Here is a 21540-nt window from a genome sequence, read left to right as displayed (position 1 = left end):
GCTTTTGTTGTCAACATATTATGTAAATAGGAGATAATCTGTCCTACACTGCGTCTACCATAACACCAGACTGTAGACATGAGTTGACTTCCACGGGATCAACACAGCACTTTCCCCCAGAGAAGAAGATCAGAAGCTGTGTGTGATTACCATATTGAACCAGGTCAGAGGCAGTCAAACAGGCTATGGCTCACCTCAAGCCTGTCAGGCTCTTTCACAGCGAACTGGCACAGAGGAAGCTTTGTCTTTCCTCTCACCATCTACACTGTTTTCTACCTTCACCAAACAACCCAGGCAGATTTTCATTGCTGCCAGATCCTTTTAAGGATCATATAAAGCTGTTGCTCAAACACCATGAAACAGTGAAGTAAACGCTTGGCCTGCAGGATCAGTCATGACTCACATAGTTTTATTCTCAACCTGGTATATGGAGCAGTGCAGCAACATAAATGTAGTGGTATGGTAGGTGTTAATTAATCAATCAAATGAATGTAGCGGCAATAGGGTAGCATAGAGAGAGGGGACCCAGTCTGAAGTGATGGATCGATGTTATGTGTGTATTGTTTTACCAAGTGAAAAGGTAAAAAGAGCAACAATCAGCTGATTTGGGTGTGCTTTGAACAGATTTGATTGCCAGCCGTGTGGCAACATAAGTAAACAATGACACAACTGTCATTTCTTTTTGATTCCAATATTGCTAAATTCTGATTGGTGCATGGAAGTGCGTCACATCACATATTTTTCTCAAAGAGTCCGACCTACTTCAAACCACTGAGGAGAGCACAGAAAAAAACACTAAATACAGAAATCTCTCTTGTGAAAAAAATAAAGCTGTTGTAACCTTGGCTGAAATTGTGTGTGTGTTTATGGAGGACCACCTGGCTCATAGAAAGAATCAAGCGGCCTTCTGGGCTTTTTTAAAATATAGTGCCACCCATTTTATGGATATGTTTGCAAATTTGACTTTGATTTACTTCCCTCAAGCAAGAAAGATCGAGATGTATTTACGTCTAACTAGAGATGAGGAGTCAGTAAATGCCGTGAAGTTGCCATTCACTGGCTGATAAACGTTCTCAACTGTAGCTACAGCTTCGGCTTTTTGCATTAAACTTCTGGTGTCTTTTAAAAATGTTTTTGAAAGATAATTGCATGGGTACATACGTTTCCCTTCAGAAGAAGCTTTTATGAAAGTGTTCTCCTCCACAAGTAACATTTTGCAGATGTGGCGCAGAGTGAACGGCTTTTATAGTCAAGGAAATGGGTAATTTGATTATGACTCAAGCAAGACCACCAAACCTACTACCACTGTATGTTACAATGATGTTGAGCGTTACAGGCCTGCACAGCTCAATAGTTTGTGTCTTTAATAAAAAAAATTAATTCCCAAGTCAGATGCCATGTGCAGAGATCAGTACGTACGGTGTAAATTTAGTTTTTGATTGTTACTCTTCATATATTATGATACTGGAGATATTCAGTTGCAATGGGGGTTTCGAAATATGTTTGCAACATTGTGATTCAGTTATAGTAATCATTTGATGTCTTTCATGAACTCTTCATTGTATTCTGTACAGTAAAAACGGTTCGTATGGTTTAGTCAGCAGTATAGAGTTGAATGTGTGTACCAATGTGTGCTCTGACCTTGCTGTTGATGGTGGCTTGATTCTCCATCATTGTCAATATGGCTTCTGATATGCGAATGGGGAGGGAGAGGAGCACGCTATCTACACCAGATGGGCCATCAAAGCGTCCAGCCACCTGCATCATTGTTTCTGCAGAGACGGAAAGTACAGTTAGTGTAGAGAAAGTGTGAAATGTTTACTAAGCTCTACACTGGCAGAACGATTCTGCCGTATTCATTGCACAAAGTAACATCATGTGCCGGTTGAACCTTAGAGGAAACATATGGCTGAATTGGATGCATGCGTAAATGTGGGTGCACTCCCTACCTGCCAGGTGCCTCCACTCGGTGTTGAGGTCAGCCTGGTTGGCCAGGCAGCCTTTCATGACGTTGCTGCAGTAGTTGGCACAAGGTCTGGCGGAGGCCATGCCGCGGCAGTGGGGACAGTAAGTCATCCTCATCATGGCCCGCATGCACTCCTGGCTCAGCTGCACCTGGGGTAGGATGCAGATAAATATACACATAAAGCACCTGGATGATAAATTATCGTTTTTGTCAAGCATCCATGATCTAATAGTCTAAAAGATAAAAACGACAGCAGCAGTTGGTCAAACTGCACATTTGACCACTTTAACAGTTAAAGTCCTGCTACTGCTGTACAGGATAATTAAATATATGTTGTACCTTTTAATAAGAATAATATTTCCATAGCCAGACAATGACAGTCGCAGGACCGTGGGAGGCCACCTCCCTTTGTTGACCTTTTTCTCCGTTTACACCAGACTCTCATTCAGCACAGTTTCCTTGGAAACCACTGTGCTGAATGCTTTTTGTTTCACAAATGATGTAAAGGCCCTGACATTCACACAAGTATTATCAGTCCCTCACACCATCCTTCCAACTTCTTCCATTTTACTTTGTATCCAACAAGGCTGTTCCCCCAGGAAAGGGCCCTGGTGCGTGGAAAGTAAAACTGGGTTAATACCAGTAAGCTCTGTTCACAAGAGAGTACAGCTATGCATACAAAACCTCAGGAAGTGTGTGTGTATGCGTGAGAGAGAAAAAAGAAAGAGAAAGAGAGAGAGAGAGAGCTGACATCTGGGCCATCTTGATGCTTTTCCTGGAAACAGTTCTTCCAACAGGAAAGTCGCAGGGAAAACCAGCTTTTAACAAATATACAGTGGAATTAGCACAACAATAGGGATCAGGTGGGAAAACAAATCAGTTACTTTGAACACCTTGCAGACCTGTCAGTTGTTCAATAAAGATAGTCTGCTCGACCTAATTGCACATAAAAGTGATCATTCTCAGACCGTTTGGAGATCCACACTTTCTCACGCTTTAAATAAATAAAAAAAATGCAGCAGTTTCTTGTGTTGAAAATGTGTTTTAAAAGTTTCAAACAACATTCATTGTGTTCTGTTTTTAGTCTTGATTTTTCTTGGCTGTATTCAATGACTATTTATGGCTGTATGAACCCGATTTCCCCACAAGGATCATTAAAATTGAATGTAATCCTATTTGATCCACATAAGTTATTTGATTTGACTGTGTTTCACAATGAAATGAAATCTTAAACCACATTAGAAAAAAAGTATATAATGAGCCAAAATTAGTAAATGCATCTCTGATACATATATATATATATACTGATCTCTTTTATATATATAAAAGAGATCAGTAGAATTAGGTTACTATTGCCAGTTGCACAAGGAGGACAGTATAAAGTGAAATCGCGAAGCAATAACCACATTCCCAGGCTTAATCTCTAGTCATATGAGACATGAGTCAGATCCTCACTCCTGCCCTCCTTCTCTTCCCTCCTCCCATCTTTACCCTACCACTCATTAGCCAGGGATGAGTCAGACGAATGCTTCTTTGGTGAGGGAGAAGAGTGAAGGGAAGGGAGTGTGCAGGGATGAGTGGAGAAAAAGACTGAAAACCAGAGAGATGGGGGGATGTTGCAAAAGCAACGAGATTCACCAAGGGCGTTGGCAGGGGAGTAAAAAGAACCTAGGGTGGTGTTAATGAAATACTTATTAAGGACAGACTGTCATTAATCTTGTTTCTGTTACATCATCCATACAGTATTAATGCCAGGAGTCCCAGGCCGGTCACAACAGATACGAAACAGAGTGTAACACTTCCATGGTGCTAATTGGAGGTTGCTGTTGACAACTTCCTCTGTATCCTTGGAGCTGCGGTGCACCAGGCACTGTGAAGGAGGGACCTTCAAATTAGAAACAGCAATAAGACTCATATGCCTAAGGCTGCACATAAGGATTATTTTCATTATCTATGAATCATTTGATTAGTTTTCTCATAAACTGAGGAGGAAAAATGATTAAAATGCCCATATTAATTACCCAGAGCACAAGTGGGACGTCCTGAAATCATTAAACCAATTGACAGAGATATAAAATAGGGAAAAAAAGAACAAATCTTCATATTTAAGTAACTGGATTCATTTGTCAAACAAAACTGCCAAAACATGCAGTGTAGATATGTTGTTTGATAAATTGCTTAACTGGTTGATCTAAACTGTTACAGATACATTTTCAGATGATCGACTGAGCGATTGATCAAATAACTGCTTCAACACTTGCACACACATATATACACATATATACACAGCATACACAATCTCTGACTTGATTTCATTTCTCTCCACAGTGGCCAATCCAGAAATATCAAAAGCAAGTTTTCGGTTTGAAATATTCTCTTTGATGTTTGCTCGTTCAGCTCATTGACGTGACTGCGTTACATTTTAAACACTCATACCATTACATGCCCTTACCCTCGCTTTCACAACATGCTCCCCACACCTGTCAGTACCTTCCATATTGCTCCTGGATATAATGTGGGGGGCTCTTCCGTCTCACTATCACCCCCTCTCTCTGCTTGTCTTTCCTCTGTAATTACTAGGGATATATGAGCGACCTCGCCCCCTTGTGTTACAGAGCGAGACGATCCAGAGTCCTTGCCTCCAGAGTGAGCCATGTGGCGCGTGGCCTACTTCCTCCACTCCCCTACCCGAGGGAATAAAACAGTCCGGAAAAAAGTTGGGGACACAGTAAGCTGGTGCTGCTCGGAGCGAAGCAAGGGAGGAATTAATACCGTCCCAGAAAGAAAGACTCCATCTTACTGTTGAGGTCTCTTTTTCTGTCTCACAAAAAGAATCTCTCATATTATTCTGTTGTTCCATGTATTTTGTTCTTATTCCCAGGCTCCTTACAGGATACTCTTTCACTACACTTCCGTTTTTTCATCGCTGATACAACTAAAACATAGCAGGGATTCATGTTATGTTTCTTTTGGGTTGGTACCAAACACAAACACTTCCTCGGGGGACATTAGAAGCAAATAATAGCAAAGATAATTTTATTCTCTCCAGCTTCACACTCAACCAGTGTGATACCTGCCTGAGCAGCGTGTGGTTAACATCCTTAGTCACTGGTCCCTCTAAGTGGCAATACATAGCTATAAATAGGAGCGGTTGTCTTATTAGGGTCCAATCAATCGAATGTAGAATTACAGGGGAAATGAGGGGAAATCTAAGATCCACATTAGTATAGCAAGCTATTCACAATAAAATGAGACAGTGCAGGGCACAGCTCCAGGAAATATCAACAGAAATATCAGCATAAAAAAGCACATTACTAGGTATGAGCAGAAGAATAGGGATGAGAGAGGAGTCTTTTTTTCCTCTCTCACTTTTCCTCAGTGTCTCATTTGTTCCCATCATAGCGCAGTGCTGTTCCAATCTGCATAAGTACAGCACAGTGCTGATTATGTGCTGGGGAAGACACGCCACACAGACTGACACACAAATTATGAATTTGAAACTGAACAGTTGGTTGGAAGTCTGAACTTGTTTCAGTCAAATTGTACCAAACAGGCCTCGACTTGACTCAAAGAACAATTAGCGATTCTCTCTCCTTGCACAGTTCAATGGTCCTTACTTGGAAATTCCCATTAACAGAGATTGACCAAGTGTGTCCATAGTGACTACTCTCTTGATACAGTCTGCTCTTGCCTTCCTTCTTAAGCCTTTCTATGAGTGTGTGCAGCGCGTGACCTTATTCAGAGTGGCAGCGCTCCAGTGCCCTGGTATTAGCGCTGGGATGACATTTTGTAATTTTGTAAAAGCTGTGCTAATTATTGAACACGTTTCCCCGAGTAAGCCTTGTTTAATGAACACATCGCTCACTGTCCTTCAGCACCAACAAAACGGCATCGGTCAGGAAATGATCAAGAAGTAGCCACCCAGGGGAAATGTTCATCACCGTTGGAGGGAAATGATGGCATGATGAGGTGTGTGTGTTTTTCCGCACCATTAAGCACTTGTGTGCACATGTACTTCAGTGTGTGCATGAGTGTTTGTCCAAGAGGGTTTCTTATCAGCTGCAGAGACCATAAGCTGCTCTGGCTGGTCCAAGGATACACCCATGTGACACAAATCATGAGCAGCAACTCCAACACAGCATGCTGTCCGTGCTAATTGTGATCCTTACGCCCCGGTTTGCTGGCTTGAGTCACAGTTAAGTAGTAACTGTGTCTAGCTCCGTCAGACTAGCTGCATCCTTTAGCTTCGGGTCAGGCAGTTTAAGTTGTCGCTGTCACTCTCTGTGCATAATTATTCAAAAGCTTCCTGCTACGCCAGACTAGCTGGTCTCATGGTTATTCCTGATTTTACTCCCCTGTGGCTGTGGATGGGCTACTGCAGCCCGCAGCCACTTAATTGAGACATCCTCTAGTCCCTTTGTGTAGTTGTTGTAGGAGACGTTGCGCCTATTTTCTGGGCCAGAGATAGGCAGAGAGAGATATCCTAAGCGAGGCTGTCTGACTCTGATGCTGGCAAACAGTACAGTATGTGCCACCCACAGTGTTAGCCAGAACACATATATCAGATTAAAAGGGAGAATGATCATATAGATTATTTCTTTGACATGCAATCCAAATGTGTGGCCATGTAGTCATGTAGCAGCACCACAACCAATATTATCATGTGGGTTTTTTTTCTTGCTCTTTGTCTCTTTGTCTGCTCACACACAGCCTGACCTTGTAATATTTCTTCAGATAATGAATTGTACTGTAATATTCATCTGTGGTGCAGCATTTGTTTTTTTCAAAGGATGAATATATTTCTCATGGGGCCAGTGCTCTCAGCACCCTGCTTGCCAAGAGTCTGACGGGAGATATTTTTCAGCGGCGCATCAATACTGGCCACCTCCCTTTCAGGAGCTGAAATTATTCCTGTCTTGCTCTGATCTTAACCTTACTCTTGTCTTATACTCAGAGGGGACCATTTCTCTTGGGAGATATTAACCCCTCCCCACGGCCTAGGGAGACATTTTTCAGCATGGAGCTGACATTAACTGTTGTTGCAGGGGCTGATTGTCTGAGCCGTGGGCCATACTTTATGGAGCCTCTCGTTTCCACCAACATTGATCTGCCACTGCTTTATACGATGCACACGGACTGGTAAAAACCTGCCTGTGTGCAGGGGCAGTGGTGTTCACCAGCAATGGATGAATACAGACCCTTTAACACATGAATACCAATGAACACATGGTGGGAGATGATAATATTAGCTTTGTAGCAGATTAGACACCATTAAAAAGGTCTGTGAGGCAATTAGTGGTTTAATCAAAAAATGAAAATGGGCCTTTAATTTTAAGGAAAGGAAACCAATCACAGTTACTGGACGGATGGGATAGCATTCAAAATGAAAAGGGGAGAAAATGGGTGAGTCAACAGTTGCAGGGTTGGAAGAGAGGTTTTACCTGGGACACTTTGCGCACCACCTCCCCACTGACCACCAGTCCCTGAACAAAGGAACGTGCTGCCACAAATGTGCGCGTGACCGTCATCTTCATCGCTCGGGGTGTGTCTCCGAAGGGCCGTAGTGTCTCTATCTGCTTAGACACACACTCCAGGTAGTCCTCACCTGCAGGCAGCACACACATCCATTAACTTATTTATTGAAGTAGAGAATACATCTAAAGATTGTGCTTGAATAGAAGATAAAGTAATCTCAAAATATTTACAAGGTCAAGAAGTAGGATATATGATTTCGTCATGCTAAATGTTCTGCTCTTTATCTTATATACCTTATATTTGTACTGGTCTCAGTCAATAAACCTGTGTTATGAGGTAGCTCTTGGTTGTTATTTGTAGCACTATGAAAAAGCTGGTTGTACCTATGAAATATTCCTTGTTTGCCTGGTAGAAGAGCTTCTCCAGCAGCCTGGCCCAGAATTCGTTCAGCACCTCTTCCAGATTGACGTTAGAGCCTCGGTAGTAGTGCCTCAAATCCGTGTACAGGTCAGTGAAGACCTGGGAATTCTGGATGTATACTAAACCCCAAGCTAGAGTGAAAGTCTCCTGTAGACTAATCGCAGAGCGGTTCAGCAGCTCCAGGAAGTAACCTAAAAAACAAAATTAGAAGGTTATGGTTAAAAACCCATATTTACTCTGTCAGCAACCACACACTGGGTAAGATTATTTTGTTCTGTAGCATATTTATTCCTCCTCACATTATCGTTCCCACTCACTGTACATGTAGTGTGTGCTGCTCAATATAGAGTCAGTCATTAATGAAGAAGTGTCGGCCTCATAGAGCCAGAAAGGTGAATATATTCCCAGATAACTATTACTGCAAAAACACCGATTCTTTTTTAACACAGTTTCCCCTCTTACTCTTAACGCCTTGTGCTGCATACCAACACTTGCCTCATACTGTTAGTGAACCTGAAGCTGAAGTATGTGTGAGTGTACCTCTAGGGAATGTCAGAGAATTGACAGCGCTTAAGGGTGCAGTATATACTGCTCCGAGTGACGATTCAAAAGATATAGGGTACAGACAGACAGGCAGGAAGGAAGACTGTCAGTATTGGAAAAAAAAGATGAAGAAAGTTGAAGTCTGACTGAGTAAAGAACAAACAAAAAAGAAAATGGAAACAGGATAGCAAACTGCAAATCCAAACCTTATACTAAAGTTTCTTCCCAATCATTTAAATTTACAGTGATGAGGGGGACATTATATTAAACCACTCCAGCCTCTAAAAAACAAAGTCTACATAGCAGAAATTGAGGGTTTTAAGGTTAAAAAAACTTTATTTGATTGCATTACATTAGACAGCTGCAGCTAAAACTGGTGACTCATCAGTGGTTGAGTGTCCGTCAAGGTGCATACACTCACATATCCAGTTTGTTTTCATGAATGCCAGCTATTCTGTGGCCAGTGGCATAAACAAATTGTTCATCCGTCTTGTGTGTAAACAATGTTTATAAATGAGGCCCCTGTTCTGCCAAGTGTGTGGCAGCAGCAACAACACTGTCCCCGAACCATCCATCCATTCAGGGCCAACATTTGCTCTGCACATCCACGTACACAATGGGTTCAAACCAGGTGCATGTATGTGTGTGTGTGTGTGTGTGTGTGTGTGTGTGTGTGTGTGTGTGTGTTTATCTGTTTGTCTGTCTGTGTGTGTATACATGTGAGTTTGTGCTGCAGGGAGACGGGAAGCAGGAGTCTGCAGCAGTGTTTACTTTGTAGGTGTCTTATCTCTGCATGCCACCACCTCTGATCAGGAGGAGACGTGAAAAGGGGATGAGGTTGTGGCCTCCACAGGGGGACACATCGCCAAGAGCTTATTCCCCTAACGAAGTTGTTTTCAAGGACATCATAACACACACAAACATCCACCCCACACTGATTCCAGCATATTTTAATAAAATAAAAAACAACAACATACGGAAAAAAACCAAGTCAAGTTATACAGTTGCAAAACTCCAACACCCACACACGCAGGGCCTGAAGACGTTCACAGCACTTGGAGTTACATAACATTTTAATATGCTAAGTTCATCCTGACCCATCTGCGTGGCATAATCTAAGCACTGGCCTTGGTGGATACTACATCTCTGTTCTGATTCCCCACTCATTAAATAACACCAGCCATCCTGCTTCACCGCAGCTGTTATTTGCTGCTTTCTTATGGCATTTTCATAGACTCCAAGCTCAGTGGTCTACCTTAATTGGAGCCTTTGATTTGAAAAGATGTGTTTAGCTATAAGTTATATCCACGTTTGTTTTGGTTTGAAAAGCTCTACACCCTGACATATCAGGTCAAGTTCCTTCTCCTACAACCATATTCTTTTTCAGCGCAATGACCAACTGACCTTTGATGTTTCCCTCAGTTGGGCTCATGCTCACAACAATATTAGTGTACATTATTACTAAACCAGAGTCATGTTCATGTGTCAGTTTGATGCACACAATGTACATTGAGCTCTTTGCATAAATGAGTGGCCATAGAGGGTTAAAAAATGCAATAGAAGACCAATATCTCTATGAATCTAATTGAAAGGCCTTTATCTTTAATATTAGCGCTTTTTGCTTTATTAAGTTGAAAACCTGTGACTGCTCTTCCTCTCTGGTGTAATGTAGGCAAACCAACAATTTTTTTTTTTATGTTCAGAAATGTATTTCATTCATATCTGGCGGTTTTATTATGTTACTGAATTTCTTAATTATATGTTAAAACACCGGAAGAAACAAACCAAACCAAGTAACTGAGTCCTGCTGTAAATTGACAAGAAGGGTGGGGGACCAGATTCAAATTGAGTAATATATTATTTATGAATAAATGCGAATAAAGCAAAACAAGTCAATTTTGTAAAGGCAGAAAAGGCTGATGTAAATGTTTTCAACATGATAGAGAAAGCCTCCTCAGTAAGCTCCTCATTATAGCTATAAACCTCAGAGTGCAGAGCAAATGGCAACTTAATGAATGGTGATGTGGAGCCTATGACAGTGTGTGTGACGTGAATCATTTCTTGGATTATATTGCTTGCTGAGATAAATGCTTCTGACATGAAGCAGCCGTACGTTTGTTTAGCAGCGAGACTTCGTAGCTGGATGACACATCATTCCCCTGTTCCCTGAACCTTCTGTCACTCAAACTATCAGGAAACACAGCTCAGGGCCAGCCTCAATATACCAGGAGAGCTGCATTTATGTCTCTCACACACACAACCGCACGCATTTGTGCAAGCCAACACACAAAAAACATACTTCTAAGAGTCAGCAGAAAAGCACATGCACACACACATGTACACAGAGAAACAACCTTCAAAGTGACAGCACATTCATGTGTACACACAGATGCGCTGGGATCACAGACCCTCACACAAACACACACACACACACACACACACACTAGACAGGGTACACAGTGGCAGTCAGACAGACAGACGGGGAGCTGCTGTGACTGGTGCAGCTTTGCTTTTAATCCCCATTAGAATTCATTCCTGCTGCGTACTGTCAGCCAGGCTGTAAAAATGCTTTAAGTCTGGCAAAGCAAAATGAGAAATAGTTTCATTCAGGTGATGGAGTGAAGTAGTTTTCTCCATTAAATGAATTATCCACATTTTTGTTTCCCATCTTTATGTGGTTGAGGCATCTTTTTGAGCGCTCTGATATCACTACATGTGGAGGGCAGATCTTGGTAAATAGTATCATGCTGTCCGGTTCTCCTCTGCCCTTCAGCTCAAGTGAATAATGATCATCATTAGTATGACACAAAGCCCCCCCGTGCATGTGTGTGTGTGCATGAGCTTTTGTGTGTGGAGATGACCTTTCTCATTCTTCATCTGCTTGTGTCTCCATGATACGGGGAGCTACAGGCTCATCCCCTCCCCTCACCCCTCCTTCCTTTTAATCTCCCCCTCAATCTTCTATCATCCCATGAAGCCTAACCTCCACCTTCGCTCCCCCAGCGTCTGCTCTCCAGGGAGGGAGCCATGGGAGTATTGCTCGTATTGCTCATATGGTTGTGTTTGTACTAACTTTCAGTGTAGTTGTCATAATGACACTTTATCACCTCTCAATGTATATATTTAAAGTCATAACTAAAACTTAATATAAGTGATGGCAGTTAGTGGTGACGATTGATTGTTTGTATTGTTTTAGCTACTGTATCTTGCCCATTTCGAATTGCAACAGGTTACTTAAGTCTTTTGAGTCAAATATTGCTATAAAATAGTTATACAAATTTGTATAATTTATTGTTATTGCAATTTTTTTATCTCCGCTATATAGCCTAGAGTTTATATACAGTCAAACCTTTTAGAAAGAAAATGTCCTCAAAGAGTTTTCTGTACAATATGTGCAGCATATGACATCCTCTGTGTCCACCAAACTGTTTCCAAAAGTAGAAATGGGCTTTAATTCACTATTATTCTTTCACAAGTTTATTGTGACAATATAATCTCATCATGATTACATCCTCCTAGTTAGTCTGTTGTCCGATTTTAGAAGTGGAACAAAGATTAATTGTTTTGAAAATCAGTTTTAGTGTTCTCTATGCACGTGATATTGTGTCGTATATGAATATTGGAGAAAATATCCTTTTAATATCATGAAAATACTTCAGGCGTTTGCTCAGCTGCATTACAGGGACCAACCACATTGACGGCATACTCTCATAATTAACAGCAGTTTCTTTCTTTAATGTGACAGTAGATTAGGAAAATCTCCACCTCTATACCTCCATCACATTCTGCCTTTCCGTCTTTCCCTTCTCTCATACGCTTAGAATAAGCCAAGTCAAGCATGTGTGTCTTAATGACTTTCTTCCTGCGTTGAGAGGGGAGTTAATGATTTCATTTGTAATCACTTTGAGCTTCACATCCAGGCCACCTTGACATGTCAGAGGCTTATTTTAACTCTTATTTCTACGTCCACTCATCCCACTCCCTCTTTACCTAATTAAACACACATATTTAAGTGTACACACAAACCCTTATAAACCATAGAGATACTCTCTAGTATTTCACCCTCTTTTACCCTCTCTTGGTCTTACATCAATCAATACAGGGCTTTAGACCAGACAAGTCGCCTGTACCTCTACGTGCCCTCTGTCTCTCTGGTGTCTCTACATTTTCATTCCTCCTTCTCCTCACTCTGTCTCCCTTGTCGAATTGTGTTATTGACAAGAGATTCAGAGTAACACAGAGGCACCATTGATGTTCCTCCAGCTGCCAATCACTCTTGCTGAGGGCTTGGACTGATCCCGAGTTACTTTCTCACACAGAGGTATTAACTGACCGAGGCTTGTGCTACTCATACCAGGATAATCCAGATTCAGGGTTCTCATACAGAGAACATTTGCCACTGTCTACTAAAGTTGCAGCTAACACCAATTGATTGAATAATCTGATATTATACGGGTTGGTGATTAAGTAATCACAGGCTGACAAGAAATCACTGAATCTTTAACGATTTAGCCCACGTAACTCTCTGGTCTCCCGGGAACCATTTAGTTTTTCGTTTCCTCCAATTGGCAGTAAACATTATCTTCCATGTGCAGGAAATGTTTCAAAGCACACAGGACCATGTTGGAAGACTGACAAAAAATTATAAAATATACAATCCAAGTTCTGGGAAAAGATTTTTGAATTGCAAATGCTTTTGCAAGAAAATGACACTTCCCACACATTGAAATGGAGGAAAAACAGAAAGTTAATTGTACAGTGATGTTGACACTACTACTTACATACTGCAGATTCGTACATTAACACAACTACAATTATTGACCATATATAGAAAACTAGCTGAAAAACATGTCAGATCAGCTAAGATTTGGCAGTGCGCCCGAGACTGATTAAATAGAAGAAGGGAGATCAGTGAGCGAATGACAGGGAGTAAGACAGGAAAAAGCAGCATTTGTATATCTCTTTCATATCTGACAGCCTTAATTCTATTTGTCCATTTTGGCAAGCGCTGAATGATCATATTAGCTGTTTGGTTCTTTGGCAGGGAGGAGAGAGGCAGAGAAACAGAGAGCAAAATATGAGACATATGCCAAGAGGAGGCAGGGAAAAACAGGTGCTGTTGGTGCAAAAAAAAATAAAACTAGAAAGTACTCGGAGAGCACGTCCAGTTCCCTCTGCCAAGCCTGTACACTGCTCTAAATGTGTTATTTTAATGATGGAACATTTTCAGCTGCATCTGGATCTGATCTGCATCAAAATACACGATCATGTTAATTGTCTGGTGACTGCCATGACTTTTTGGGGAATATCCAAATCCTGTCAGGGAATATTAGGTGTTTGTACAACAATGAGTTGTGCAACATTCATGTGACTCAGACTCAGGACTACTGATTTACAGCCTTTTAACTTTATCATGTTGCCACCTGTAATCTAAATGCCATCATGTCTTTTCAGGTTGGCTTGAACTGTCACATGCACTTGGTTAAAAGTACACAATGTATTCAAGAGGCATTTCCGCCATGCATGAAATTTGTGAACTGGTTAACGGTATGGCATAAAAATTACAATTGCTGAAAATCAATTTTTGCCTATACAGATGTGGCCAATATAAGCAATGAATCTTATTCCCATGGTATACCTCTGGGTTAAGAAATGATCAATCAAAATGTGAACTGTTTTATAAATGGCTATTATAACTACTTTCCCAAAAACAAACCCACTTGAAGATCAAGTTACCTCAAACATACAGAATATGTTTGAGGTAACTTGATCTTCACGAGAAGGAAATAAAAGGGAGGCTGGCAGAGCTGTAATATTTCAGGCACAGCAAGGCTGGTCTGTAGTCTGTATCCAGACCATTGTCTCTTCCCAGATGGTTTTGTGATCTCTATTTTTCCACCAGAACCACTCCCAATCCACAAGTACCCACAATCCTCAGCCTTTCCCTTTGTTAGTTCCCCCACCTGTGCAAGGACATTAAAAAAAATAACCACAACAGGCACAAACAAATACTGCTGTCCTGGGCGCACTGAATGTACAAAAGGTGATTTGGGAGCCATTAGAGTGTTTATGTGTCAGTCTGAGTCTCCATCAATAACAACACTTATCACACACATACTGTGCCCCAATAGCACCGCAAGCCCCTTTAGCCAACATTTAGATGCTATTAAAATCTCACTCATATTAAACACAGCGACACATCACATAATGCATGTAATTTATCAACGGGCTCTCTGCGGAAGCTTTTATTCCACTTTCTCTCCTCTGACTTTCCCTCTGCTAGCATTACGCACCATTTACCCACGCCTGTTTCTTTTTCTATCCATCTGGTTCTCTTTTTCAGCTGCTTGTTTCCTCCAAACTCCATACCGTTCCTTACCCTCACTATCATTTGTTTCTCTTTTTCCCTCTATCTAATCTCACTTTCCACTGCTAACCATCCGTTCTAACAGTGAATTCCTCTTCCCTTTTCTCTCCGTCTTGTTTTTCCTCTCTCTTTCATTTTATCCTTCCAAGGCACCATCGCTCCCGGTGAGTAATGTGTTTGGCATAATTAGGCCAGTGTACTCCAGGTCCCCGCCGACGTGATTTGCATGAAGATAAAATGAGCCAATCAAGCACCACAATGGGAGCAGATGTCCTTGTCTCTCATGACATCATCAGAGGTGACCCTGAAAGCAGGAAATTAGAGGGTGGGTGGCGGGAGGTGGGAGTGAATCAAATCTGTTGCTTAATTGTAGGACCATTGCAGTACAGATGTAGAATGTGCCAGAAATGTCTAATCTAAGTAAGCATGGGTGTAGTGATTTGGAGGTGAAAAGAAAAAAAAAATAGCCAAGGTTTGATTTAAAACATCAGTTTCCACTCTATTGGTAACAACTAGTTAAAACTAAAGTTATCAATTATCATTTTCAAAGTCCGTGAGTAAGCAAAGGTCCGCTCAGATCTGCCTGATGTCAATTTCGTCATCAGAGGTGGTGTGTGCTGGCTCTGGGCGGACATCCGCTTACTGCCAACTTGTTGTGACCACTACGCTACAAGTGGGAGTGTAAGGATCTACTGAGCATGTAGCGGGCAGCATAAACTGAACTACTACTTGACTGTGGTGTCTGTAGCTGTTGGCAGCTGTCGGTGTATGAGTCCCTTTTGGAGTGTAAAAGGTTCTTAATGCAATCAAATGCAACAACCTCACCTATAGCGTTATAAAGGTCTTCGTTTTGTTGGCTGTAGTTTGTGATGCTATTAAATTATACTGCCTTACATTTAGGGGGGCTCCTAAAATGTTGTCCATCCCATATGTAGACTTTAATGTATTGCAACTCAACTACATATTGAAATATAGTCATATACTCCAATGCATTCAAGAAATGTCTTTTCACTTGCAAATTACCAAAGCTGTTCTTATATCAACTGAACACAAACTCCTCATGAGCTGCCAGATGTTTCACTGTAAAGAATACAGCAGGCTGCTGCTGCTTGCTATCAGCTGATGGCGATAAAGACTTGTCCTTTGATCCCAGTTTAGGGCCTGTTTCCTAAATCTGATAGGATACAATTGAGAGTGCTTGATGTCATACTCGTGGATTTCTCTCCCTCAGTCTATCTCCCTGGTAGGAGATGGAATTACTTAGCAATCCAGCTGGGAGATGTTCAGAGCTCTACTTAAATGAATAATTAGGCAAGTCCTGCTTGGTCATCTAGCAATAAGAGTACCCATAAACCAGCCAGCCAATAATCTTCAAATCAGATTAGGCTCTATGACCACTGATCTGCCTTCAAATTAAATGGGCTGGAAAACACTGGCCAATAAGCATTTGGCTGCTCATAAATAGTGTGTGCCAGTGCATGAATGTTTGTGTGTTTGTGTGTGTGTGTGTGTGTGTGTGTGTGTGTGTGTGTGTGTGTGTGTGTGTGTGTGTGTGTGTGTGTGTGTGTGTGTGTGTGTGTGTGTGTTGAAGATTCAAAACCTAAGTTAAGGGTTGGGATGCACCAATCTGACTTTTTCGGTATCGGCTGATAAAGAGTAGTGATCCAATACCAGTTTCTTTCACTTTGTGAAAGAGACCGGAATTTATAATAAGTTATATAATAAGTTTATTTGACCCGCACTCTCTGTGTCTGTCTAGTCAAAAACAGCAAGAAAAGACTCTGGAACTTCCTTAATAAATCATTAGATGTATCAAACGTCCCCAAGATATTGAATATTTGGCTTTTTTTGCATGAAAAATTATCAAAATAGTTTCAGTCAATTGACTAGTGTTTCAGTCCTTCTCTGGAGTGATGCTGCAATGGCCATATACACATTTAAACAAGGGGGAAGGCACAGTTATTATGTGTAATGATTTGTTTCTAGACACCAAAGGACTGAAGAAATCAAATAGAAGCATTGAAAACCTCTGTCTGACCTTGCAGATGTATTTAGAATCATTCAAAATGAGTGCCTCACCTACTGTACAAACCAAATCTTAAATTTGAAAGTTTTCAGGTATGAATTTTGTGAATATTATTATTATTATTTTATTTTGATCTGTGTATTTAATAGTCTTAATAAGTATCCCCCTGAACAAAGTAAAAACGTGTGCTTTCACATGAACTTATGTGGCAGCAGTACAAGTGAACACACACACACACACACACACACACACACACACACACACACACACACACACACACACACACACACACACACACACACACACACACACACACACACACACACACACACACACACACACACAGACAGACAGTGAATCAGATGCTAGTGATGGCACCATTAGGGCCAAACACCACCTGCCAGGTTTAAGGCTTCCGTCTGTCTAACACACCTGGTTGCCATCTAACACGCAGCTCCCTTTGGTGCCATCACTCTGTGTCCTCTCTGACCTTTTCCATCTCACTTTCATACGCAACTCCATCTTTCTTTCTCCGTTCATCCCTTTCACTCTCCATCTAGCTACCACTCTTCATTTCCACAAGTTTATCTCTTACCTTTGCCCTTTCTCTGACGAAATGTCCCCTTTTCTCTGGATTTTTTATCCTTCCATCCGTCTCAATATCACTCTGCCCCCAACTTCACCCCCTTTTTTCCTCCTCTGCATTATACGCTGTAAGTTTGTTTAACATTATTTAGTTTATACCTCTCTACACAAGTATGAATGACAGTGAAGAGATTGTGAGTACTACCAAGTTTAAACCACATACACACATGCTGTATACAAATACCTATCAAATCCTAACTGTGACACACACTAAATCACAAGCTTACAAACACATGCATATATACAGTGTAGGCTACACACTCGCAGGCCCACAGCCAGCTGTATGTGAGCATGCTGGTCCTCTAATCTGTGGCTCGGTTGGGGCTTCTTCCAAAGTTCCTGGACCTAAAAAGTCCAAGTCTGCCTGGAACAGTAACACCCTACACTTAGCCACATGGCGCTAGCTAGCCCACACCCTGCTAAACACAGCCAGATGTGCAGGGACTGGCAGCATGGTACAATGTCACTGAACTCTCTTTCAGCCATAAAAAACAAAACACAAAAAGATTCTGCGTTGGACGTGGTTAGGAATCATCTAATCTTCACCTATTTTAAACCATAACAACCTTACTGAATGTTTTTATAAGATCCAACAACCAAACTTAGTTATGAAAGTATGAACTTGTTTATCAAAGCCTGAAACAGAAGGACATCATCATGGACCTTCTCACTCTCCCACAGCTAAGGATACCAAGAGGATGTCTTTTGTAAGAATGGCTGGATGGTCCCAAATTGCGCTGATCATGTGGCAGCAAATGTAACGTGTTATGGTCCAATTAACCCCGGTCTATCGCTCAGCTCTTGCCTTTTGAGGACGCAGTCAACAACATATGGTTTTGAGCCCTCAAGGTCCCAACACACATATATTTCTCTCTTCCCTCTGTCAGCTCCGCCATCCCCATCTGATGCTGATTGAGGTGAGATAAGGGGACATGAGAAACAGGGACAAACTAGAACTACCTCCTCCCGGTTAGGCATACTTTTATGTTTTTGACTACAGACAAGCCATTAAGGCAGGCCAAATGGGTGATCATGTTGTAACTGGACAGTGTGGAGGCAGTGAGGAAGGGGAGGGTGAGGGGAAAAGTCCAAATGGAGGTTTGTCCCTTTCTGGATGTTTGTCCCGAATTTAAAAGAAATTCCATTGAGGAGTTTTTAAGATATCAGGTTCATTAGAATGGATTGGAAGGATGTGCAACACAAAAACATAAACTCTCTGAGCACACAGGAACAGGAACAAAAACAAGCTACAAATGACTCATTCTGAAGCAACACGAGTTACGTGTGTCTCTGTGTATTTAACTACGAGTTTTTGGTTGCACATCATTAGAATGTTTATACGTTGGAGCTGAGTGCTGCTTGAAAGTCTGTGTCTGTAGTCTGTGTTGTTTACTGGCAGGCTGTGCTAAATGAGGTGTTTTCCTGAAAAATTGGGAAAGCTCAAGAACTGTAGGATGACATAAACTAACTTGGAGATAATATGTATGTCCTGGCCAGGTTTGTGTGTGCGTGTGTGTCTGTGTGTGCGTGTGTGTTTATGTTTGTACTTGGCAGGGTGACTGTATCCCTCTGGATCAGCCAACCGCCCCCTGAGTGACAAGGAGGGGCTATGAGAAAAACAGGACAGCGATAGAGGAAGAGTAAAGAAATGTCACTCTGCCACTAATCACTGTGATCTGAAAAGGTCAGGCTAACTAGCCAAACTCAGAGACTGGCTGACAGATCCATTGTCATCGACTGGCCAAGGGGAACAAGTGGAGCACAGAGACACCCTTCTATTAACTGGAGCAGGTCATTAGACACAAATAATTGCCTTGGTGCGCCAACGTGCTAAGATTGAAAATCCCTCTCTCTCCCTTCTCTCTCTCTTTGTCTCTCTCATTTTTCTTCTCTCAGACTCGGAGCACTGCAAATAAGTCTTCATTCTAGTTCCTATTATTAACCAAAAAAACAATATTTTGCTATGGTGCAGAGTAGATTTTGGTGATGCAGACTCTTGCTCTACATACGTTTTCACAACACTGGAAAATGTTAACATAATTTGAAATAGGAACTGCATTGTGTCATGAGACACAACTGGTGACTGGAGGTCCATCTCCGGAGCTGTCGCCTGCCCTCCTCCTCCTGGTGAAGTAGTCGTATCAGGGAGGATAAAATGAAAATAAGAGTCCTTTTCTTGTTTCTGACACCTCTTCCTCATCGACGAGTGTGTGTCTCAGTAAACTGAATTTGAATTAGGAGAACTGAATGTGGATGTATTAAGAGTTGAGGATCAAATACAGTTACAGAGACTTAATTCATATTCATAATATTACATTCAGTTTCAAATTCATTGGAATGAATTTCCTAACAAATAAATTAATTTCCAAATTATGTGATTCAATTCAAAAATGAATAAATCAAGTTCAAAAATTAAAATATAAATATAAATAATTCAAATAGAGTTGATGAGATGGATAAATCTTTCTTGGTACAAAAGTTAAGAAAACAACAACTTGGCATTATTACAACACCACTGCAGGGCATTACCAGCCTCTCCTGTTAAAGTGTGACATTAGATCAATTTTCTTCATCAATAAGTGGACTGTGTGATAAAACTTATCCCTAACACGTCTTGTCAGACTGTGTGTAGGTGTAAGTCTGCATTTTTGTATAGCCCTGGGTGTGTGAAATTAAAACAGCATAACTGGAAAGACAATGTATTGTTCTATCAATACTGACACAGAAAAACACCCAAAACTTGTGTCCTTGTACAGTATATGTCAAAAACTGTGATCAGCCGATTATGTCATACACTTATTTTAAATACACAAACTCACCATCGAAGGCCTTGTACTGTCCAGTGAGTGAGGTCTGCAAGGATCGGCCGGCATCTTTGAGTAGTCCCTCCATCTCCCTGCGGCTCAGCGTGGCCAAGTTGTCCTCCATGCCACTGGTGCAGCAGGTGTAACCCTGGGGGCAGATGCGCAGGTGTTCCCCTAGAAGGAGGACAGGTGGATGCAGAGGAGGAAGAAAGGATGGGGAGGTGGTGGAGGAAATCGAGATGGAATAGAAGAGGAGAAGAGAACATATAGGGGTGAAGGAGAAGACGAGGGGATGAGATGAGGAAAAGCAGAGGAGAAAAAGGACAACAAACATGGCATTAACATTTAAAAGTTCCATCAATTAAGTCCGGATTAATGAGATTAATAGTTCCTATGTTACAAGTCAGCGGTGAACATTAACATGAGCGGGAGAATTAGCGGCAGTGGCTGTTTTTATGGCCTTGAACCCAAACTGTTGGCGGTCCAGGTGGCAGGGCTGAATTAGTTCCCTGTATGATTACCTAGCAAGATGTGGAGAACTCTGTGGAAATAGGAGCAATGGAGCAGGAGTACAGCATCAGCTCCCATACAATTTTAATGAGCAATCCTGACACACGTCTATGTGCATGCATTTTAAAACGTGTACGTACACACACACACACACACAGACACACACACGGATACAGACACTCAGGCAAGTAGAAAGAAATCTGTGAGATCAGGCTTTGTGTGTGAGTATACACACACACGCAAATAAATATCATATGAAAGAATTCAAACAGGGCCTGTCAGAGTTGGTTAAAACAGCAGTCAAGCTGCGGCTTAAATGAGCAGAAATTACGTCAGACAAAAACACCATCATCCACGCAATTTAGCCTAATTCATGTGGGTGATGTTCATTTGCAGGTGAAGAGAGAGGATATTTAACATTTTTGAAGATTCCTCCCCACTATTATTACTGCCAGACACAAGCCTACTACACACACGTATAATATGAATCCAAAGTGAAACACAGAAGCACATAATAACTGTAAAAACAAGGAGCAACAATCTATGTGGAGCAGAGCACAACAAATCACATCGAGACGTCAAGATTATTCTGTTGAACTTTTAGAGTCAATAGAACGCGTCTTTCTTGTTAATATTAAAATATTAATTAAAGCTGTTGACGCATGCGCAGAGACAAAAGCGCACAGACGACATTTAAAAAAGGCTGTAGCAAGTATGCAGATAGGATGGCAACCCTTTGTGAGGCCTTTTTGCTCTCTACTGCTGTTGTTCACATCAGGCCATC

General features: G+C 41.5%; 1 protein-coding gene across 1 annotated transcript in view; it reads right to left on the bottom strand.

Moving 5' to 3' along the window:
* gpc1b (glypican 1b) overlaps positions 1 to 21540 on the bottom strand; it is a 58692-nt gene that overhangs the window by 3790 nt on the left and 33362 nt on the right. Inside the window, exons 2-6 of the mRNA XM_054596110.1 lie at positions 20262 to 20420; positions 7825 to 8052; positions 7408 to 7571; positions 1950 to 2115; positions 1642 to 1772 (exon numbers count right to left, since the gene is read on the bottom strand). Of these exons, the coding sequence (XP_054452085.1) occupies positions 1642 to 1772; positions 1950 to 2115; positions 7408 to 7571; positions 7825 to 8052; positions 20262 to 20420 (848 nt within the window). The remainder of the gene's footprint in view (positions 1 to 1641; positions 1773 to 1949; positions 2116 to 7407; positions 7572 to 7824; positions 8053 to 20261; positions 20421 to 21540) is intronic.

This window comes from Anoplopoma fimbria, chromosome 3 (genome assembly GCF_027596085.1).
Source record: "Anoplopoma fimbria isolate UVic2021 breed Golden Eagle Sablefish chromosome 3, Afim_UVic_2022, whole genome shotgun sequence".
NCBI classification, from domain to species: domain Eukaryota; kingdom Metazoa; phylum Chordata; class Actinopteri; order Perciformes; family Anoplopomatidae; genus Anoplopoma; species Anoplopoma fimbria.
The sequence above is the reverse complement of the archived record's forward strand: the minus strand, read 5'-3'. Positions and strand labels throughout refer to the sequence as shown.